The sequence below is a fragment of the Periplaneta americana genome, chromosome 14 (genome assembly GCF_040183065.1).
Source record: "Periplaneta americana isolate PAMFEO1 chromosome 14, P.americana_PAMFEO1_priV1, whole genome shotgun sequence".
Lineage (NCBI taxonomy): Eukaryota > Metazoa > Arthropoda > Insecta > Blattodea > Blattidae > Periplaneta > Periplaneta americana.
The window spans coordinates 66,695,127-66,718,955 of record NC_091130.1 but is presented as its reverse complement, the minus strand read 5'-3'; the positions used below and the strand labels follow the sequence as shown (position 1 = coordinate 66,718,955).

The 23,829-nt window shown below is 36.5% G+C and overlaps 1 protein-coding gene across 2 annotated transcripts in view; it reads left to right on the top strand.

Moving 5' to 3' along the window:
* The window catches only part of LOC138713378 (FAD synthase-like), a 97,211-nt gene that overhangs the window by 59,036 nt on the left and 14,346 nt on the right, over positions 1-23,829 (top strand). For both annotated transcript variants that reach the window (XM_069845446.1, XM_069845445.1), the window contains exon 6: positions 3,174-3,295. In XM_069845446.1, coding sequence (XP_069701547.1) covers positions 3,174-3,295 — 122 coding nt within the window. The remainder of the gene's footprint in view (positions 1-3,173; positions 3,296-23,829) is intronic.

The window sequence follows — 23,829 nt, the reverse complement described above, 5'->3', positions numbered from 1 at the left end:
TGCGACTTCCTGTTCTCCAGTCAGGCGCTCTACCACTGAGCTATCAAGTTCGTCTCACACCAAAGGCTTGGAATTATCCTTTCATACTGGCGACTCTGTTATAGAGTACTGTCCATAGTGTCTGATCTAGTCAGCACTGCTTATGGGTTGAAAGAAACCTTTTACAAATGTAATCTTCATCTTACGATATTTGGTGTTACATGTTTTAATGGCAGCGACTTACTTTAAAATTACAGAAAAAAATCCTTAAATACCTTGAAATTATTTTAACCGCCCTTAAAAAAATCAGAACTCTACTTCGAGCCATTGAAGAATAATTAAATGATTCACCAAGCTGTGCGTCTTGAGGTTGCGGGCTGCATAAGTACTGTTGCAAGATGATGTGCAGGTGCAGCTCCGGATGAGAGTCGTGTGACCACTTTACATTGTTCCACGGTTAGAATATCACTCTTTTACGTAATTTACATAACACAGCACTGTATTTAAATATTGTTTTTGTAAAATATACACTTGTGAAAATAACTACAGTTTACACAACACAGGACTTTTCACTACAACCAATATCAATTCTATTTAATGTCCACCACTTTGCTCTCACTTTGAAGGGAATAGTTCTTTATCATGGCCTGAGATTTTGTCAGTGGAACAAAAGAATGAAGTTGTAAGGTACCTCGCACCACTTCTGCTTGTTGGTACCTTGAGTAGAAAATATTGCTATGTTTTTTGTGTTCACTAATGGTAAAAAATTTAAAAGCAATATTAGAAATGTTTTTCTCAGCCCAGTTATACAGTTTCCTTGGTGTTACAATAGGATCTATACCGGGTTGAAGACTAGCTTCCATAGCAAGCCGCTTAACGGTACCGCCAATGCCATCACAAGGCCCTTTTCCATGTGATGTAGCAAAAAAATGCCACTCAGCACAAATCCCAAACTCATCTTCGTGGTGACATTTATTTTTGAAGTTATTTCTTACTCGAAATCAATCTGAAACCAACGTAGTTCTATGTAAAATATAATAGATTGTACGTATATTTTTTTGCGTTTTTAAAGTAAGCTGTTATAAAAAAAAACATTAAGTTATGTTTAAAAAGTGACCCTCTAAAACAACCCTATTTGTATTTCAACTTATACTTAAAAGAATTAATATAATAGTTCATTTCTTCCCATTTCAGATGGCACCAACACTCAATGTCTATGATGCATAGAATCTTAATGAGCATTTTCATACTGCGTCGTGGATGAATTTGTCATATAATTAAAAGAGTATAAATAATAAAATTTTAAAGTATGATCCCAGAAAAAATTACAGACCTTTTATTTTGATCTGCACAACATATTTTAGAAGATTTAAGCAAATACTAAATGGTCACGTTTCATATACAGGTGTTTGATTTGACATGCACACAACACAACATGATACCTACTTCGAAAGACTTAGGAATTATTGTTAGGTAAATTAAAGGGAAACTGCTAAGTGTTGAAGGGACATTACGTGTTTTTAGAACTAGAGGTTATCTGTTTATTTACGTAAAGTAACACCACACCACTGATAATGTATTAGTCACTCTCGCTGCTGCTGTCGCTGTATGCTCCGGCGCGTGGTCTCACTCAATCCGAGCCTTCCCACCCGAACACACCATCAGTAAATTATTTGCACAGCGACTTCTGATTCGAATAGAGTTCTAAAACCAACGCAGTTCTACGTAAAACATTTCAAAGAATATAATGATATTTTTTCCCCTTTTTAGAAGTAAGTCCCTGATATATGAAAACGTATTTAAAAAATATAACCCCCTAAAAGGGGCCCATTTTATATTTTGATTGAACACTAAAAATTAGTATATAATACTGCAATTATTGCACTTTAAAATGATATAAATACGAAATTTCTACGATTTATAGAATCTTCAGTATAACCATTTTCATAATATGTTGCATCCAAATGTACGGAAAATGTAACATTTAATAAATGACTAAATAATTGTGTCAGCCCGAAAAAATTACACATGGGTTATTTAATTTCATCAATAGAATATATAAAAAAAAAATTGGAGCAAATATTAAGTTGTCATGTTTTGTAGGTGTTCGATTTGACATGGAATGACTCACATGTGACAAGCTGAACTTATCGTATCATCAGATACTTTCGTTTGCAATAACATAACCTCGTTTATGTACATGTGACAAGCTGAATCTGAAGTATAATCATAAATATATTCAAAATAAATTAATATCAAAACTTTAAAATTTAAAACTAAAACTATCTACTGTACGAGTTTTCATTTACTCAAAGTGTGGACTCCAATTTAAAATTGACTTAACGTTCACGATTGGATCTAAATATTGATTTGTTTTATAAATCGTGATTATAATGTGTGTTTAATTCTTGACAGATTTTGGAATAATTGAAATGTGTTTAAGTGAAAACTCGTTTACAGGGATTATTTTACACGTTTGTATCATTAGATCTGACAATCATCAATGAACAATTGTGAGATCTAATGATCTAGAAGTTATACAGTAGGGCCACTGGAACAGTAGGACAAGGACGGAATGGTGCAATAGTTTGCCATAAATTGTGCGGAAGTTCTTGAGATCATTTCTTTGAAAGCAGGTAGTGACTATTTTACAAGTTGGGAAAACACTCCTAGTAACTTTTCCCATTACCGGCAGTGGCAGCAATGCTGCAGGGTGAAGGCATGTAATAACCCTCTCTAGAAAAAGTACGTAATATTAGGTACAGTCTTACTTCTTTTTTTCTACAGCAAAAGCAGCGAGAGAAAGACAGTTGGATAATCTGCCAATCGGTCAATAAGGTGACGGATAATCGGGATTCTACTGTATGTTTAGATATGTGGCAAGAAACGTGCATTTTGCATACAAATATTGGCTCTATTAATTAATTATTATTTTTTACATGGTGCAAAGAATTCTCAAAAAATCCAGAAAAAATCATCAGTAGACAGATATTGCAGTAAAATACTGCAGGCAAATTATGAAAGATCCTGGAGAAATGTGGAAGAATTGGCAACCCTGAGAAGAGGAATTGTTCCCTGCGATCTCTCTACCATTTTATTCTGCCTCTGCTATAACTCAGGACAGCAAAAAAAGGATAAGAATAAACGCATTATAAGACTTTAACTTTGAGCTCAGTTTATGTGTTTTATTTCAGATGACGGATGAAACTTGGCCACAAGTAATGCGTGTAAGTCCTCTTTTGGATTGGACTTACCAGGATGTGTGGACCTTCCTACGTGATTTATCTGTGCCATATTGTTGTCTCTACGATGAGGGGTAAGTTAGCAAACATTGCTATCACTCAATGATTATTATAAATGATTTAGCAAGGGAGTATATAGTTAAAAGTAACAGTAATTCCCGTCACTCTTCTAGGGAGCAGAGGGCCTGTATGAAAGCACACCACTGATCTCTGTACCCTGCCAAAGCTTCCATTTCACTCCAGCTTCTTTCCTTACTGTACCATGCCACATGATTCTAGATCTGCCTCTCGTCCTCTTTCCCTTTGAGGGTTACATTCTAGGGCTCCCTTTACTATATTTTGTTGTTCCCTTCTAAGTGGAGTCCAATCCATTTCCATTTTCTATATTTTATTTCTCTCTAAATCCCATTTTTCTACATTTTCTTCCACAAATTCTTATTTGAAATAGTCGTTGGCCTCAAATTTCCGTAATAAATCTTAAGCATCTGTTTATGTGGATTTGATATTTCTTTATGGATTTCAGTTATTGCTTTCCAAGTTTCGCATCGATATAGTAAAACAGACTTTACATTAATGTTCAATAGTCTCATTCTGTGTGATCTTGAACTTTCATATGTAGTGATATTTCAGTTGCTTTCTTGTGGATTTCAGCTATTTCTTTCCAAATTCCACATCCATATAGTAAAAAGACTTTACTTTAGTTTTCAAATATATTTGTTTAGATTTCCATGTGAAAACTAATTGAATCGCCCCATGCAGAAAGGACTTAAGTCACAAATTTTGAAAAACGAGATATCAATGGAAATCATATCTTTATGGGTGGCTCCGTCGGGCTGTGCAGAAAGGTATTCAGTCCAATGCTTGGAAAGATGGAAACTGAAGCGTCAGGCTCAGAGTTCTATGCAGAAAGGAGTTCAGTCCAGGACTGAAGCCCTTCTTGCTAAGAATCTGTATTTGTGCAAAGATGATGATGATGATGATGATGATAATAATAATAATAATAATAATAATAATAATAATAATAATAATAGTAATATTTTTACTATTGAAACACTGGATAAAAGTTAAACTTCGACATCCCCATATTAATGGTAAGTAAAATGGTGTGCATTGGCTGAGACAATATTGCACAAACCAAAGCCTAGGGAATTCTATAACGAACTTAAAGATCAACCCCATGTATTATCTCTTGCAATAGATTTTATGCAAAATATTTATTTACCGGTTATTCCTGTCCAGGAAACATTTTACTTGCGGCAGTTGACTGTTAACATATTTTGCATTCATTACATTAGGAAAAATAAAGCTATAATATGCATTTATCATGAGGGTATTGTCAAGAAAATATGTAATGAGGTATGTTCTTTCCTATATAATTATCTGCAAGACATTCTTTCTGAAATTACAGAGCTACATTTGTTTCCCGATAACTGTGCAGGGCAGAATAAGAACCATACTTTAGCAAGATTGCTCATATTTTTAACAGAGCAATTCTTTCCTGTAAGAGGTCATTCTTTTCTGCCCTGCGACAGAGATTTTGCTACAATCAAACAGCCCCTTAGAAGATATGGTCGACTGTACTCTGTTCATGAAATAACTGAACTGATCATACAAAGTAGCGCATCTGCGAAGTTTGAGGTATGTGCAGTCCAAATTGAGGACATTTTGGATTTCAAGAACTGGTAGCCAATGTAGTGTAAAAGAAACTGTACCGAAGTCGGTACCATGAGATAAGAAGTACATTTTGATATCAGACACAATGATGCAGTTTTCATACAATATCCAGTTACGTGGATGCATAATCACATCCCAGTTTATTGATATCATGAAACACACATTACGTCTTTTCCATCAAACCGTGCATATCCAATGGAAAAAATTCCAGTGAAAGCGACAAAAATAAATGACATTACTAGATTACTCCTTTATGTACCTAATGAACATCAGCAATTCTATGATGAAGGATCGGTGGAACGGAGAAAAATTCTCTCCGGCACCGGACTTCGAACCCGGGTTTTCAGCTCTACGTGCTGACACTCTGTCCACTAAGCCACACCGGATTCCAATTCTGATGCCGGATTGAATCCTCTCACTTTAAGCTCCACCTCTTAGTCTCCCTTTAGTGGCCAACCCTCGTGCACTGTGTCACAGATGTGTGACAGTGGCACAATGTCCAACACACACTGCTCTACAGATCCTTCATCAAATGAAAACGCACAATTCCTGCACGGAAATATCATATGTACTTCGGTATATCTCAATAATCAGAAATTACACTCTGGTCCACAAGTGAAGTTGTTGACCCAGAAGAGTAAGATTACTAAAGAAATAGATAGTGTATTGTAATTTTTTTTAATTTCTAAAATTTGCTTACATTAATATTGTTTCAGCACCAATTGTTTTATTTTATTTTATGCTCATTACTCTTTCACAACCCCAAACTATAACCATTACCTCAATGAAATAATTAATCATGCTCATTTTTTTTCAAGAAAATACAAAAAAATGTAAAGATATTGTAACTTTTAATTCAAAAGAATAATGTAACTTTTATTGTTACAACAATAATCACTTTCTATAATTGAATTTAAACACTCCCGTCAACAATGGGATTTCCACTCCACACAGCAACACAGTATTCGTTATTGCACTCCACAGACGACAATGACAATTCACTTGGATTATTGGGAACAACAATGTACTGCTAATCTTAACTAATGTTCACAAAGCACTATTTACAAAATAGAACTGTCAGTTCTCAGTTCACAGTTCGTTGCCTTGGCTAGTCCTTCTAGCTCTTTCACTCAAGTTCACAGTATATCGAACCCAAGTCTTCCAGAGACAGTCCACTAAACTTCGAACTCAGGTCCCCCAACTGCAGTCCACTGCACGTCGAACCAAAGACTCCAGATACGCCGCACTCGCCAGGACACTCCCCCAGTTGCGGACACACACAAGTCGAACTCTGGTCTCGAAGCTGGCTTCACTGCTACACAAGACTGACTGGCTTGCTGTCCAAAAACTGAACTCCTCTCGAAGGCTGGCTTCCTTTTATTTGTTAGGCAACACTTCGCGAGCCTTCGATTTCTGGATGTTTCCGTTTCTGGACAATTCGTTTTCGAGAATAATCTGTCACGTGCTTCTTTTCCTCCTTCACCTCGTTCCGCAGTTGGCTTTCTTCCCCTCTCGGCATGCACCAGATGTGCGCGCAACCTCCCCCGCCTCGTCGCCCGTCTCTCGTGCTCCCCGCCCTCTGTGGGACGTGCGATCGACACCCGGCTGTCACAATATATTTTTCTCCATGCAGAAAGGGCTTCAGTCCAGCACACAAAACATTTTTTTTTTTGGTCATTTAAAAAACTTCAAAGTCGTTGAAACACTCCATTCATGCTAGGTCAATAAATAACCGTGATTTTTTTCATAAGCTTTGAACTCATAAGATAGTGCACAGAGCGTTTTTTTTTTTTTTTCTTCCTCAAAACTAGGTCTAATGAACTGAAGCCCTTTCTGCATGGGACGATTCAATTATGCAAATTGAACTTGTAATTTTCAAATTCTGGCCTTTATATCCCCATTTGAAACACTTGTTTTGATATAATACTTTTTTCACCTTCTCTGTGTTTGTATCACGGAACTGTAATCTTGTTTCTGTAAAGAGTTAACAACAAATTGGATAGGTTTATATCAGTGCTTTGAACTTCAATTTAGATCTTTCTGTTGTTGTTGTTGTTAGCTGCGAACTTTAATGATCACTCGTGAACTTGGGCCTAGGCCTCTCGCAGTTACATGACTGATCTGTTCCATCCCATATCTACAATCATGAAGAGTAGGCCATGAAATTAAACAAAACACTAACATTAATCAACAATGAACAGTTTTTATTCTTGAGCTGAAAATCTTCCTCAATGAATCACAGTCTAGTAATATACAGTCACGAAGGTCAATACGTAGGGAATATGCTTCCATAGATAGTTGCTAACCACTAGGATTGCTACTATCGCTTCATCACAGGCAATGCGAAATAGTACTGGCACAGTCTATTGTTCCTACTACCCTCAACAAGTCAAGCTTCGTGACTATATACCAGACTGTGAATGAATGGGAAAGAATAGAAGTCCTGATGATGGTTATGGGGATAGGAGGAGGAATCAACAGGAGGTTTGTGATTTGTTCAATGAAGTACATCAGAATAGAAACATAACACAATCTACAGTTTCGTCCACACCTGTGGAGTAATGGTCAGCACGTCTGGCCGCGAAACCAGGTGGCCCGGGTTCGAATCCCGGTCGGGGCAAGTTACCTGGTTGAGGTTTTTTCCTAGGTTTTCCCTCAACCCAATACGAGCAAATGCTGGGTAACTTTCGGTGCTGGACCCCGGACTCATTAGCACCTTCATTTCATTCAGACGCTAAATAACCTAGATGTTGATACAGCGTCGTAAAATAACCCAATAAAATAAATCTACAGTTTCGAAAATAGTGAAAAATTTCAATGAAACTAGAAGCTTAAAGGACAAACCAAAATGTGGAAGACCAAAGAATGTTACAGGTGGAGAAAATGTCCTCGAAATATTATTATCCATTGAAGAAGGTCCGCATAAATCTACTAGAGAGGTGGGATGTGAATACAGTATGAGTCAGCATCAGTATGGAATTTGTTGAGATCACAGAAATGGCATCCATACAAAATTTAGCTTTTGCAAGGACTAAGTGAAGTCGATTTTGACAGAAGAAGTGAGTTCTGTGAAACCCTAATTGAAAGGGAAAATCAAATTCTAGAATTTATTAGGCACGTCATATTTTCTGATGAGGCAACTTTTTGTTTACATGGTAGTGTCAATCGTCATAACTGTCTATATTGATCTCCTCATAACTCTCATTGGATGGCAGAAGCATACACACAGCATCCTCAGAAAGTGAATGTGTGGGTTGGAAGTAGCGTAATTGGTCCATTTTTCATAGAAGGTAACTCAAACTCTGAAAAATATCTAAGATTTTTCGTGATGATGTTATCCCAGCTTGCAGACAGATACAATATCCCAGTGACAATGTAGTTCTTCAGGAAAAAATATCGTTTCAACAAGATTGTGCATTCTGGAAGAAAAAAAATTCATCCGAAATAATGTAATCTTTCGTTCTGCAAAGGAATTTTATAATGTTATATTTGTTAGGATCAAATTTCTGCATATTGAAACGACAAAACTAAAATTCTTTCAATCATCTATTATCATAATACACTGCTCTCTTAAATTGACTGAGCATATTGGGAATTAAATCAATGGGTTTCCCAAAACATTCTATGAAATGTTTCATAATTATAAAATAATTTTTATCTCGAAAAGGAAACAGAAACGAGCAAAATTGTTACTATTATCATCATCATCATCATCATCATCGTCTTACTATTATCATCATCATCATTGCTACAGCTACTAATACTATCGTCATTGTTACTATCACCACTACATCATCAGTACTACAGTGCCATCGAGAAATCGCTCCACACCGTGTGTGCAGCCGAGATTCTGCTAGGGAAGAAAAATTCAGGTGGCAACGATGGCCGCTAGTGTATGGTGTGCAGTTGAGATTCCGCTAGTGTTGGAAATTCAGGTGGAAGCTAGTGTATGGTTATAATGTTTTGCAACAATAATGTATGAAGTAAAAAATGAAAATAAATAATAAATAAACAATAAACAAATAATATACAATTTGCCCGTTACAGAAGATGTTGAAAATGTTTACCATTTTCTTGAAGAGACAAATTCACTCGCTTTAATTTATTTACAGAAGATGTTGAAAATGTTTACCGTTTTCTTGAAGACACAAATTCACTCGCTTTAATTTATTTACAGAAGATGTTGAAAATGTTTACCGTTTTCTTGAAAACACAAATTCACTTGCTTTAATTCATTTACAGAAGATGTTGAAAATGTTTACCGTTTTCTTGAAGACACAAATTCACTCGCTTTAATTTATTTACAGAAGATGTTGAAAATGTTTACTGTTTTCTTGAAGACACAAATTCACTCGCTTTAATTTATTTAAGAAGATGTTGAAAATGTTTACCGTTTTCTTGAAGATACAAATTCACTTGCTTTAATTTATTTTCGAAAACTTTAATTAAAGTTTCTCTCGTCACAGAGTTTATGTAATTACTGATTACCATTTTCAATTCATCAATTGTTTTGGGATTGTCCCTATAGATTGATAATTTAGCGGCCCCCCCCCCCCCCCAAAGGAAATAATTGAGAGGGGAGCTGCCCAATGAAAGGAAATAAAATGTCTGAACAATCAACATTAGAATTAACTTTGTGTTAAAAAAATTGTCCCAATAATTTGTAAACAAGAGATCGCGCGCCATTCTCCAATTTTCTCCATATGTAACAGAGATTCATAAATTGCACTGGGATTTTCAAAGGACTATGTTCGGGTATTTTGTGTATTGACACAACCTGACAAGTTGGGTGGTATCTTCTGGTTTTGAGTAAAATTATCGTTGTTCACGATCTTATAGGCATTTGTATTTTTCGAATGGGGTTAATTACTGGTATGGTAATGGGGGGGGGGATCACAAACAAATGTTTGATTAAAATTTACTTGCGTACTGGTCAGCTGATTATGCTGCGTCGTGTATGATGTTTCAAAGTGTAGGCCTACTGTCATCTGCTGTTTACAATTATTTCTGGTCAAATTATATATATTGTAATGTTGCATTGGTGGTAGTTTATGGTACTAATTTCCGATATATTGTAAAACAGATTATCTATAACTTAATTTATTAAATTATCTTTTCGATTGTAATATTTTGCTATACAGAATGAGTCAGTGACTATGTTACAAAATTTTAGGTATGATAGAGGTCATCAATATGAACAATTTTCATATAAGAACGTATGTCCGGAAACGTCCCATTTCATAGTTACAGGTGTAGATATGTTAGTCAGTGTAGCCAGCTAGAATCGAACTCAGGGCCATCCTTTTGAAGATTAGTTGTAGATGATCTGTTCCTGCAAACGTTGGTGGTTTCTCATATACATGATCTAAGTTGATCAGCATAGTAAATGATATTTTGATGGATGAAACCTTGCAAATTTCCTTCCATTTTCTTTTGCTCTTCCATAAATGAAATGCATATCAGCAAGTTTCAAGGTTTAATCAATCAAAATATAATTTATGATGCCAACTAGCTTATACCATGTTTATGAGAAATCACCAACATTCGCAGGAATAAGCCGTCTACAACCAAACTTCAAAATGATGTCCTTCAGTTCGAATCTAGCTGGTTACATTGACTAACACATCTTGGCTTTTTACTACCAAACGAAATGCTTCCGGACATAGGTTCCTATATCAAAGTTGTGGTTAAATACCATCCCATTGTGGAATCCTGGGAAACGAGAATGTGGATGCTTTAGCAAAGAAGGGCAGCACTGCTACTTACAGACCTGTTACTAAATCTACGTATTACTCTGTGAAAAGATTTATTAAATCTACATACTTAGATTTCAACAAACAAAATTTGATAACACAATCTCAAGGGAAAAAATGGAACTCTCTGCATCACAATCCACAGTTAATTCCCGATTTGCTACGAAAATCGTCTGTAGCTGCATTTAGATTGGCAACAGGCCATGACTGTTTGGCCAAACACCTGCATAGAATTGGAATATATCAGTCCCCTAACTGCCCATTGTGCAACTCAAACCAAGCAATGGATTCGGAACACCTCAAAATCTGTTTTTCATTGGCTGACCATGATAATATCTTTGAAAAATATTGGAGTGCAAGAGATCAAATGATTTTATTGTCAAACACCTGGCATTAGAAAACAACAACAACATATGAAAGTTGTTCATAATTGTCTCTTCATCATCCCTAAAAGTTTGTAACATAGTCACTGAATCACCCTGTATAGGATTCTTCTGTAGCATTTAGTATAATTTTATCACTTAATTTCAAAATGATTAATGTTTCCTTGCTGTTCATGTCCGTTATATTAATTAAATGTGTAGCAAACTTCGATTTAGTTCTATTATATTCAAAATCTCTGCCATGCTTACTATATCTAGTTTTAAAATTACGTCTTGTTTGTCCAATACCAGTATATTTATGACCATGACTGATATTGTAATAAATATATTCCACCATTATTATATTTATCATTCTTTTGGGTTTTGTTATTAATTGTTAAGTTCATTGCTAGGCTTCTGTGCTGTATTGATATTTTCTTTTTTGAAAAAATTTAACCTTAGAAGCATCAGAACTTTCTATTTTATATTTATATATTTTTTTTCCAACAATGTGAAACAAGTTGAATCGAAGTCTGCCTTGAACATGTCAAAAGCCTAACAGATCTCCCTAGTAGTGTTTTCCCCACTGTTGGTTTCTCTACTTTGACGAAGTGGTGGGGCTTGCGTGGTCAGATGATCACTAGACCGATGCTGACGGTAGTGTAGCTATTGGTAGGGGCACCCTTGTCAGTAAGGTCTAGTATGATGATCCAGACAAAAAGGGAAACCCTGGTCCTCCAGGTTGGGGGTTGGGCGTGTCAGCTGACAACTGCATACCGTAAAAATACAATTGTCTCGAAACCTCAAAAGAGAAGCCTCAGATTATTGGAAAATTAAACAGGAGACAACTCAGGCAAAGAAATATGGATATGAATTTTGGATACTAAGGATAAGGGCATGGAAAACGAAGGCCAGAGATAGAGAATATTGGAAGAGACGCATTGAGGAGGTCAAGGCTCAAATCGGGCTGTAGCGCCATAGCAGCAGCAGCAGCAGCTAGTAGTGTAGTAGTGTTTTTCCTCTCTGCTGGCAGTTAAAAATTTATGGAGCTGTTTCTTCTTCTTCATCTTTTTCTTCTTACCATACTTCAATCCTTTTAGTATTATATTTGCCACTTTGTCTCATTATATGGTTCTTTTCAATATTAAATTTGGCTCTGATTGACTGGGCGGTGAGACTTTTGGTGTTCCAAATAAGTACTTTAGTACGATTCTTGGCATCTCTCAGTGCAGTTCCTACCCAGAGATCCGATTGAGGGACTATTTTACCTCCAGAGAATTTTACATTGAGGGACTATGAATATAAACAGAAAAATATAGTCGGACTGCATTGGTGGTAATGCAGCTTATGTGGGTACCTCTTTGTTACTTGTTAGCTTAAACAAGTTTAAGCCCCCTCACCACGACAATGTGAGTAAAAAAAAAAACAACAATTGAATAGAATACAGTGGACTATAGTGTTGTCAGCAAACAGCTGGATACATTTAAGGAGATTGATTTTTCTTCTTACCATTCAAGGATTGGATATTATCCTGTTCCGAAAATAAGGTCCATTGAAATTGCTGTGCTGTCCAATAACCTATCTTTCGGTAATATGTTGTATACAGTTATGATCGTATTTGTTACTGTAATCGAGAATGAGCCTCTCTTCAGACACTATGAGGATGCGTGGAAGGCATAGGGACAGACTCTTTGCTTTCATGACCTCGGTACTAGAATGAGGTGTGTAGTCACCACTGTGTTCCTAACCGCTTTTTACCCCTGGGAAAGGCTTTATATTACTAGATCGGTATCATGGGCGACAGTTGAGATGAAAATAAATTGCCAACAACATACAGTAATTAAACTTTGATTGTTGGAAAACAATATGATTGGCGTGGAAGAACTTAAAGACATTTTGCGTTCACATCAATTTTCTTTAAGCTAAGGTTAAAGCTCATCACCTGTCGCCAATGATAGTAATGAATTAATACTAAATTTGGCATAAGGCTGAGAGGACCCCAGAGCTATTATGGTAGTTTGGCAACGAGAAGATTCCTTCTGCTAGCCTAGACTGAACCCAGGACCTTCCATTCTACCAACTGAGTTACCCAACTATCAGTTTTGTGTAAATAATTACTTAAATTTTCTTTTCAATTGAGGCTTTATAATATCGTAAGTTGCTCTTCACAAAACAAACTGAGTCTTTAGCCTTGAAAATGTAACACACAAATTGATTGTTTCTGGAGTGAAGGGTAGAATGGGGACATGCTGTCCTCATTAGATAAAAGGCTCTAAGTGTCGTATCATTGTTTTGTGCTTTGGTATTGAGTCTCACGTGTGAGGTGGGGCTCTTGTATTGATTTTAAATTAGCCCTAACACAAGTTATGTTAACATTTCCATTTAATGATACCTGCTTTTTTTTTGTGTGAAAAGTATTATGCCAAACTTTCTTTCTTCATGTAAACGGTCTCTCGTGCAGAGGGAAATGTCAAAGTTGAAGTTTCTTAAGCTGGTCATGTACCTTTGCTGCCACGAAGCTGACAGATGTTATCAGCAATATTTTTCCAGCCACATTCACGCACTTTGCTCGAATATTTTTATGGCCTTTGCCATTTAACTAAATACTGCTGCATGCTCTAAGAGTTTTTATTTCTTGATACCATGCAATGTTTCACCTTTCAAACTCTTTTCCTTGCCGATTTTAAAATGCACACTGAATAATTTATTCCACTAGCCATCTGTTAGGTGTAACTTGAAGGTCATATTGTGGTCACTTATCTTTTTTAATCTGGAGCTTGCATGACATGATAGGGATCAGTCATGAAGGTTGCTATGGCGTTGGCATGCCACAAACAAGTACACTATTGATTATGTCATGTTGGTTTAACCACAACTAAAAGCTGCTGGATGAAGAGGGAGGGAGGAAGCTGTAGTCACACCACGCTAACCCACATACATTAGTATGAGTTTAGAGTGTAGTATTGCGAGGTGCTTTGGTAACTGCAAAAGACTTTGACACAAATATTCGTTTCTTGAAACTTCTAAAGAATATGTTGTTTGTTGTTACAGATGCAGTGTTAATATGTTGTTGTTCGTTATAGCTGCAGTGTTAAGTGAAAGTCTTATACAGCTTTGTGTATCGTGATAGATTTTTAATCCATATTTATTCAGCTGTCAGTGTAATGGTTGACCATCCGGGATGGGTCGGGCGAAGGACCGTAGGTGTCGTGAGCCTGATTGGTTACGTGACCTTGAAGCTAGACTGTGTGCAGTCCTCATCATAATCAGCTTTACGGTTGCTATAATTTCTTTGGCGCTATTCACAGACTCAACAATCCTTACCTTGTCTCTTGATTTGACACCTGCTATTTGTAGGACTACAACTGTAAGGAACTTAAATGGTACTTCAAAGTGCTTGTGGACATCTTGTCGTCAGAGCTGCACAGCAGCTGTTTATAACTGCTCACAGATCTATGTAAATTACATGATAAACTACACATATGTTAACGATAGCTTGGATTTTAATATTGATAATATTTATCCAGTCTGGAATTCAACTGCAAATAGCTTGTACGTCGATATAAGTAATGATACACAAACTAATAGCAGTTCTGAAGAGGTGATAAATGGCTCGCTGCCATTGTATGTGAATGTGAATGGATGTGGATATGAACCTGATGTGTCATGCACTCGATTCTATCAGCAGTATGGAAATGTCGGTGTTTCATTCCAGTGTGAAGTTAGTTTAGATCTCGATCCTCCAATTGTGGTACCTGACTCACCACTCACTAGTGCTACTGATAAAAGTGCTTTGATAAGTTATTTACTCCTGTCATTAATACCTTTGTTAATATTTTTCGCTTGTTTCTTTTATATTTATTGGAGAAAGTTATTCAAACCAAAACCCAAAAAAGTGTTACGTCTCTATGTTAAAAAGAAACCTGAAAATGCACCGAGAACATTTTACGAGAGGAAACTTAGAGAAATCAATAAGATGCGAGAGTCAAAGAAATCTGAGTCTTCACCAGCTGAAATGTTGAGTATAAGATCCTTTGAAAGTCAGACAGACAGCAAACATGAAATGTCTAAACGAACTTGTCCATCTTTCATAAAAGTGCCAGCATCAACGTCTACAGCAGTGAACATTCAAGTTATTGATCAGGAACAATTCTTGTAATACTGCTGTTGGTAAGAATGAATAATGTTACAATATCGATTTAATAAGCTTGACATTTTAGTGACATATTTTATTCTGTAATCATATTGTAGAACAAGTTTCTAATGGACCACAGTTATTTTTATTATTTATCAAAGGCTAACCTAACGCTATTAAATATTCAAAATATTTACTCTATGCTGACAATCTTAAGCTATTTAAATTAATAAGAAATGAAGGTGACAGAAAAATTACTTATACGCAAAGTTCATCCCATCTAAAAGCTAATTACACAACACAAGAATGAATGGTTAGTTATTGAAACGTTTATACAATAGCAAGGATTTGGGAGTTAGTGGAGTTACTGTTAATTGAGGTCCGTTACAAACCATATTAAGTCCACTGATGTAGTTTTTTCAGGAGAGAAGAAAAACTGTTTATATGCCAATTATGCAAGATAAATTAAAATACTAAAATTATTAATTACTAGAAGAACTTAATTTATCAGAATAAATTATATTTGAAATCATTTTTACATCAGACTGTATTGTAATTTAGAAAATATTATGGAGATAATATAGTTTGACATGAACATAAAAAAGAAAAAATCATTTCTTCCTCTATATTAGTAAAAATTCAACCAAACTAATTATGTAAGTAATAGGTAACACACCTTGATTTACTCTTATGTAATATTCAATCACGAAGATAATGGTCATTAATACTAGCAGTCTTGATCAGCTTTCTTTTTTGTTGAGAAAACCCTTTATTTGACCCTGCTTTCTGTATATCATGTGGGGGAATTGCACAATAGTGGCACCGACTTTCCCTATGCTGACACGGTGGTTCTAACAGTGTTAAATCAGGACAAAAAAAATGCTGTTATCACTCTTTCATTTATCATTGTGGCATTGTTAGATAGAAGCAAATTGTGTTAAATGGTGTGAATGTTTACATTTCAAAACTTAGTGTGAATTCTGCAGCATTTAGAGAGTTATGGCAAACCCACAGGAACATAGTTGGTATGTATTGGAGTACCATAGCACATGGAGTGTAGCGAGAGTTCAGCGTGCGTTCAGATGGGAGTTTCAGCATGCAGCACCTATTGACAATACAATACCTACCAACTGTGCATTCCTGTGGGTTCGCCATAACTCTCTCATAAATGCTGCAGAATTCACACTGAAATGTAAACATTCACACCATTTAACACAATTTGCTTCTATCCAACAATGCCACAATGACAAGCGAAAGAGCAGAAACAGTGTCTTTTTTTCCTATGGTGCCATCTATTGTTTTCTGCCAACAATTACAATTACACATTGCCTGAAATTCTTTGAGCTGTTCTTTTTAATGGCACCGATATGAATTTTGTAATACACATACTAAGGTTGGATAAAAAGTAATGGCAACAGTCCGATATTTCTGACATGGCTTTATTCACAGGGGTACAACATTTACGTACTTTCAACATAGTCGCCCCCCTTATTTATCACCTTTTTCCAAATGTTTGGAAGGCGTCGTACACTATCAGCGCATCCATATTTGTTGATGTTCCGTATTGACTGCCCTATAGCATGGATAAGTTCATCTCTGGTATTGCACCGGGTCCCTCGCAGTGGTTCTTTCACTTTGATGAAGAGATCGTAATCGCATGGACTCGTATTGGGTGAGTACGGTGAATGTTCCAGAATCTCCCATTGCCAGCGGCGCAAAAGATCCTTGACAGCAGCAGTGGTGTGACTCCTTGCATTTTCAAGAAGAATGATGGTGTTCTGTACCACCAAGTGTCGTCGTTTTCTCCTGAGCGCTGGACGAAGGTGGTGCTGCACGAACCTGCAGTAGTAGTCCATGTATACTGTCTGCTTTGGAGGTACAGCATGGTGCAGTATTACCCCATCAATGTCATACGCCACAATGCACATCTCCTTCACAGCACTTTGTGTAGGGCGCACTTTCTTTGGACGAGGAGAACCAGGATGCTTCCATTCATTTGATTGGCGTTTCAAGTTTGGTTCATACGAGCGAGTCCAGGTTTCGTCCATAGCGACGATTCGTTCAAGAAAGTCGTCACCTTCCTTTTGGTACTGGTCCAACAAGGCCTTTCTGGAACGCTTTAACCCATCATGCCACTGTGCAATATGGCAACATTGCATCGCCACATGCTTCACGCAGTCCCTGAAAACATTCTTGTGCTCTATGTGCCATTTCAATTTTGATACAGGAACGTTGCTCTAGTTTTGTAAACTTGATCTTAGGGCACTCGCACTGTCCCTATGAAAGTCAACGTTCTACACACACTGCAGTAGCTTGACAGTACTGTCGCCGCTGGCTGCACTAACTCATCTAACAGTCCTTGTTCATGTCCACACAGCTGGCAGCTCTCGAACGCACTGTCGTCATGTGACAGCAGTGTTGCCATAACTTTTTATCCAACCTATGTAGTTACAAAGTTGTAGCAGTTTATAATCACGGAATGTTTTTGTCTTTCTGTGGACACACTGTATAATGATGGCTTAGAATTATCTAATTGTGAAAATATATATATATATATATATATATATTATTATTATTATTATTATTATTATTATTATTATTATTATTATTATATATTATTGTTAGTATTGGCTATTATTATTATTATTATTATTATTATTATTATTGTTATTATTATCTATAAAGGATTTTACAGCTAGCACTATCTTCTCGTGTTCTCTACATCTTTAATTCTCAAGGTCAACTTCTCTTCCTTTTTGCTGAAGGTTATCATTGGTGAATTTCTTCAGGCCACCTCTCAACTTTCATCCTTATCAGATAACCAATCCACTTCAAAAACTCTTGCTTTCTATTCTGTTTAATACAGCATTCATTCTGTGTCTAATTTCTTGACTTGTGTGTTGCTAAAAACTCTTGTCCTACATCTCAAATAATCCCTTTCTATAGCCAGTATTCTTTTTTTGTAATATTCAGTCATTATCCATATTTCACTTCCATAGCTCAAGACAAAGTCAACCAAGATTTCACCAATATGTTATCCCACCTTAATGAGTTTGACATTTTCTTGCTCTTTCAAGTCGGTTTTTTTTATCCTCTTCTCCAATGCCTTCTTTTTTATTTGTAATTGTTTCTAAATATTTCGCCTGGTTGACTTGTTTGATTTATATTTCTTCTTCAATGTTGATTATTATCTTTATTTTTGCGTTAATGGCCAGATATTTTAGTTTCATATACTGTCATTCATTGTGAGACTCCAGGATTCATAAAATTTTCTTAGTATTTTAACATAAATTCTAAATGTAAGTGACCTTGCACTTATAGTACTTAATAATAGTTTTTCTTTTTACTGTAGCGGCTATATTTGACTATTTATTTGTGTTTCATCCATATGAAGCCAATTGTGTAGACCAATTTACCGATAAGAGTCATTGCCCAGGATGCACTGTAGGACGTTGGTCCATGCTACACCTACAATGAGATGAAATGATGAAATTTTGTTGGAATGCCACAGGGGAACCGGAGCTCCCAGAGAAAACCAGTGTGTTATCTGGACCACGATCTTGCTCAACACAAGTTATAAATCACGGGTATGCCGGGGATCGAACCCAGGATTATAAGTCCAGCGCTGTAGCCACTAGACCAACATGGTGGCTATTTATTAATAGTAATAATAATAATACTGTTGTTATTGTCATCTTTAATGTATTTTAAATCTCTATTATGATATTATTGGTTTATAAATTATGCAATTTTCTACTATTGCGTAAAATATTATCATTGTTACACAGTGTTCAATTTAGGCAAGCCACTTTTACCATTATTATTGTTATTGTGATTACTTTTTGTGGAGATCATGTATACAGCTAAGCTATGTAGTTTTGACATTGCGTAGAGTCAATAGCCGTGGATCCAAATCCTGCTTAAAGTGTGGATATACGGTAGCGTGCAAATTAATCCGAACACGACATATTTTTACATTTTCTGTCATTGTTGGCCTCACAGCTGCTCATACCGCTTTAATTGACATCTGTAATACGTGTAATTCCATTGTTGAAGGTCTGTCATTATTTTTTTTATAATATATGACATTTTGCCTGTCGTTTTGTACTTATAAGCATTTCAATTGTGTTGAAGACTTAATACTGCAATCCTGTGTACATTCTGTCGTCTTCACAAATGGATACAACTCCACGAAAACGGTCTAAAATTATAACATTAGCAGAGCATTCTTCTATGACACAGAGGCAAATTGCTGCAGAATGTCACATCGGTTTGGCTACTATTAATTCGATCATGAAACGATACAGGGAGACTGGATCCATCACAACCCAGAAAAAAGGAAACTGTGGCCGGAAAAGGAAGACTTCACTTGCAGATGATCGTTTAATTGTCAGGAAAAGTAAATTACTGTAAATCTTAGACTAACTGCTGTCGACTTAACCCGCGAGTTAATGGCTACCACTGGGGCGAATATTCACGTCACAACAGTGCGGCATAGGCTTTTGGAAGCTGGACGAAGGGCTCGTAAGCCTATTAAGAAGCAACTGCTAACCCCTGTTATGTGCAAAAAACGCTTAATGTGGGCAAAATTACATCAACACTGGACAGTGAATGACTGGAAGAATGTACTTTTTTCCGATGAGTCTCATTTCGAGGTCCACGGCCACTGTGTTTCTTACGTACGGAAAGGATCCGAAAAAGTAACAGCAGCTCATCTCCAACAAGCACCCAAATACCCCCCTAAAGTAATGTTTTGGGATTGTTTTACACATGAAGGGCCTGGAGCATTAATACCTATCAAGGGAATAATGAATTCTGACAAATATATTCACTTATTGGAAACCAGAATCGTACCCCAGCTGCAAAAATCATTTCCGGATGGCAGAGGTGTGTTCCAACAAGACCTGGCACCATGCCATACGTCTCGAAAAACTACAGAATTCCTCAACAAGAAGAATATTCAGGTACTCCCCTGGCCAGGCAACTGACCCGACATCAACCCCATTGAGAACTTGTGGTCAATTTGCAAAAGAAGAATGCAAAAAATGGATTGTTCTACAAAGGAGAAGATGATTTCTGCCCTTATTGGTGTATGGTTTCGCGATGAAGAAATGAAGAATATTTGTGGGAAATTAGTGGAATCCATGCAAAATCATCTCAGAGCTGTTATTAGGAACAAGGGAGGCCACATAGATTACTGAGGTATGTGTTAGATCCTTTTTTTATCCCGTTTGAGTGTTTTTGCATAAGTAATTACGTTGTTCGGATTAATTTGCATGCTACTGTATTATTTCCATTGTCAGTGTTGTGAATGCCCAACTTCATGTTGACCCACTTCATGGGAGTCCAGCTATGAGTCCGTCTAATGTCTGGTTGCATAGGTCCAAATTGGTTAAGGGTGAACCTCAACAATAATATGAAAAATCTCAATAGATTATGATTTATTGATCATTAACGAGGAAAAAGATTTGCTGATGATATGGCGTTGTTAGCAGAAGAGCAAATGATACTAAAGGATATGCTACTGGAACTAAAGGACAGCTGTAAACAGTATGGAATGAAGATAAATCCAAATAAGATGAAGAGCATGGTCATAGGAAGAAAAGTACAGAAGATAAACTTGCGAATTCTAAATGATGCAGTAGAGCACGTGGACAGCTTCAAATACTTGGGGTGTACTATAATAGTAACATGAGCTGCTGCCAGGAAGTCAAAAAGAGGATAGCAATGGCTAAGGAAGCTTTTAATAGAAAAAGGAGCATTTTCTGCGGACCTTTGGAAAAAGAACTAAAGAAGAGACTAGTTAAGTGTTTTGTATGGAGTGTGGAATTGTATGGAGCAAAAACCTGGACATTACGACGAAGTGAAGAGAAGCATTTGAAATGTGGATATGGAGAAGAATGGAGCGTGTGAAGTGAACAGACAGAATAAGAAATGAAGCTGTGTTGGAAAGAGTGGGTGAAGAAAGAATGATACTGAAACTGATCAGGAAGATGAAAAGGAATTGGTAGGGTCATTGGCTGAGAAGAAACTGCCTACTGAAGGATGCACTGGAAGGAATGATGAACAGGAGAATAGTTCGTGACAGAAGAAGATATCAGATCATAGATGACATTAAGATATATGGATCATATGAGGAAACGAAGAGGAAGGCAGAAAATAGGAAAGATTGGAGAAAGCTGAGTTTGCAGTGAAAGACCTGCCCTTGGGCAGAACACTATGAATGAATGAATTAATATTATAAATTTTGGGACTATAAGTTCAAGTGTTGGCATGAATCTTTGTATAATAATAATGATAATAATAATAATAATAATAATAATAATAATAATAATAATAATGGGCGCGACAGCCCATAGAGAGCCAAGGCGTCCAGTCAACTCACGTCACATACCTCAGTAGATGTGAACGATCATCCAACCAGTAAGAGGATATTGTGTGATTAGCACGTGATCCCCCCAACCATTACAGATGATTTGCGGAACTGGATTTCACTACGTACAGTAGCTCCCACGATGCTGATTGGGCAGTAGTCCCATAAACTGGCCGAAATTTCATGGGAAAATATGTTCCTTTATGAAGACCAAAATCAGTACTCATTCTGTAATATGAGTCTGCCTTAGACCACATTGCTATGATACGGGACATTACTTATCATTGTATCATTTCATACCATTATTAGTATCACTTACTTACAAATGGCTTTTAAGGAACCCACAGGTTCACTGCCTCCCTCACATAAGCCCGCCATTGGTCCCTATCCTGTGCAAGATTAATCCAGTCTCTATCATCATATCTCACCTCCCTCAAATCCATTTTAATATTATCCTTCCATCTATGTCTCGGCCTCCCCAAAAGTCTTTTTCCCTCTGGCCTCCCAACTAACACTCTATATGCATTTCTGGATTCGCCCATACATGCTACATGCCCTACCCATCTCAAACGTCTGGATTTAATGTTCCTAATTATGTCAGGTGAAGAATACAATGCGTGTAGTTCTGCATTATGTAACATTCTCCATTCTCCTGTAACTTCATCCCTTTTTCCTAAGAACCTTATTCTCAAACACCTTATTCTCAAACACCCTTAATCTCTGTTTCTCTCTCAAAGTGAGTGTCCAAGTTTCACAACCATACAGAACAACCGGTAATTCAACTGTTTTATATATTCTAACTTTCAGATTTTTTGACAGCAGACTAGATGACTAAAGCTTCTCAACCGAATAATGACACGCACTTCCCATATATATTTTGCGTTTAATTTCCTCCCAAGTGTCATTTATATTTGTTACTGTTGCTCCAAGTTATTTGAATTTTTCCACATCTTCGAAGGATAAATCTCCAATTTTTATATTTCCATTTCGTAGAATATTCTGGTCACGAGACATAATCATATACTTCGTCTTTTCGGGGTTTACTTCCAAACCTATCTCTTTACTTGCTTCAAGTAAAATTTCCGTGTTTTCCCTAATCGTTTGTGGATTTTCTTCTAACATATTCACGTCATCTGCATAGACAAGAAGCTGATATAACCCGTTCAATTTCAAACCCTCTCTGTTATCTTGAACTTTCCTAATTGCATATTCTAGAGCAAAGTTAAAAAGTAAAGGTGATAGTGCAGTATTACTTATCATATCCTATTATTCAGAAGTGCCTGCAAATTTTCGTCCCATTAGGGTAGGAACACTTTCTAGATAACCATGGTGTTAATTTTTAATTGTAACATACTGTGCTGATTTTCTTTTCCCCGATATATTGTAACTAAAATAACGCTCATGGAAAAATGCACACAGTCGTGAACATAATGGTTTAAAAAATCTAGATAAGAAATAATTGTATATTATGAAACAAGTTCATAATGTGATACGTTATGGCAAGAGTCAATTTTTAGGGAATGAGCGAAGCAAGTTTCCTAATTTTGACGAGTGCAATAACTGTATAACATTATAAACATGTTTCATGTATTATTTTTGTACGACAGCCTTATAAAACAATTAATAAAGAAATAACGTCAGATTTATAATGATGAGTAGTTTGATATCATGGTCTATGAAGAAAGAGGTTGCTGTAACAACAATGATGTATTAAATATTATTGCACGGCAAATCGTTTCATAAAGTTAACTTTATGGCACAAGTTATGCCGTCATAATAGAAGTCACGTTTACGTTGGCACATGGTAATAGTTTACGGCTCTGGTGGAGTAATATGGCATATTATGTTTATATTGCTGGATTACAAAAAATTAGTATATTAAAAGTAAAAACGTTTGTGGGCACTTTTGAGTTGGAGATTGGAAACCAGAAAATAGCTCTATGTTAAGTGCAAGTGTAATTTGAACCTCTATTACAAGGACTTAATAGAGGCCTGTTGGGAAATACGAAGCTGAGCAATTCCTTTGGGAATGAATGAAACGCAAAACCTCTGTGTTCATACTAATTTATAAATTAGGGTAATTAAAATGCGTGTGTGACATCTTTGACCACACCCTTCTTTTGCATGGCTGAGTAGGAAATGAAAGTCATGGGAGTGGTTAGGTTGCCGCCCTTGTATATGTCGTGTCATCTGGGGATATAACATTACAGCGTACTTTGCACTTGTGAATGTGTCTATGTGAATACTGTGTATGTATGTGTGTGTGTGTGCTTGTATGCGTGTGCTATTGTTCTCCTCTTCCTCCTCCTCC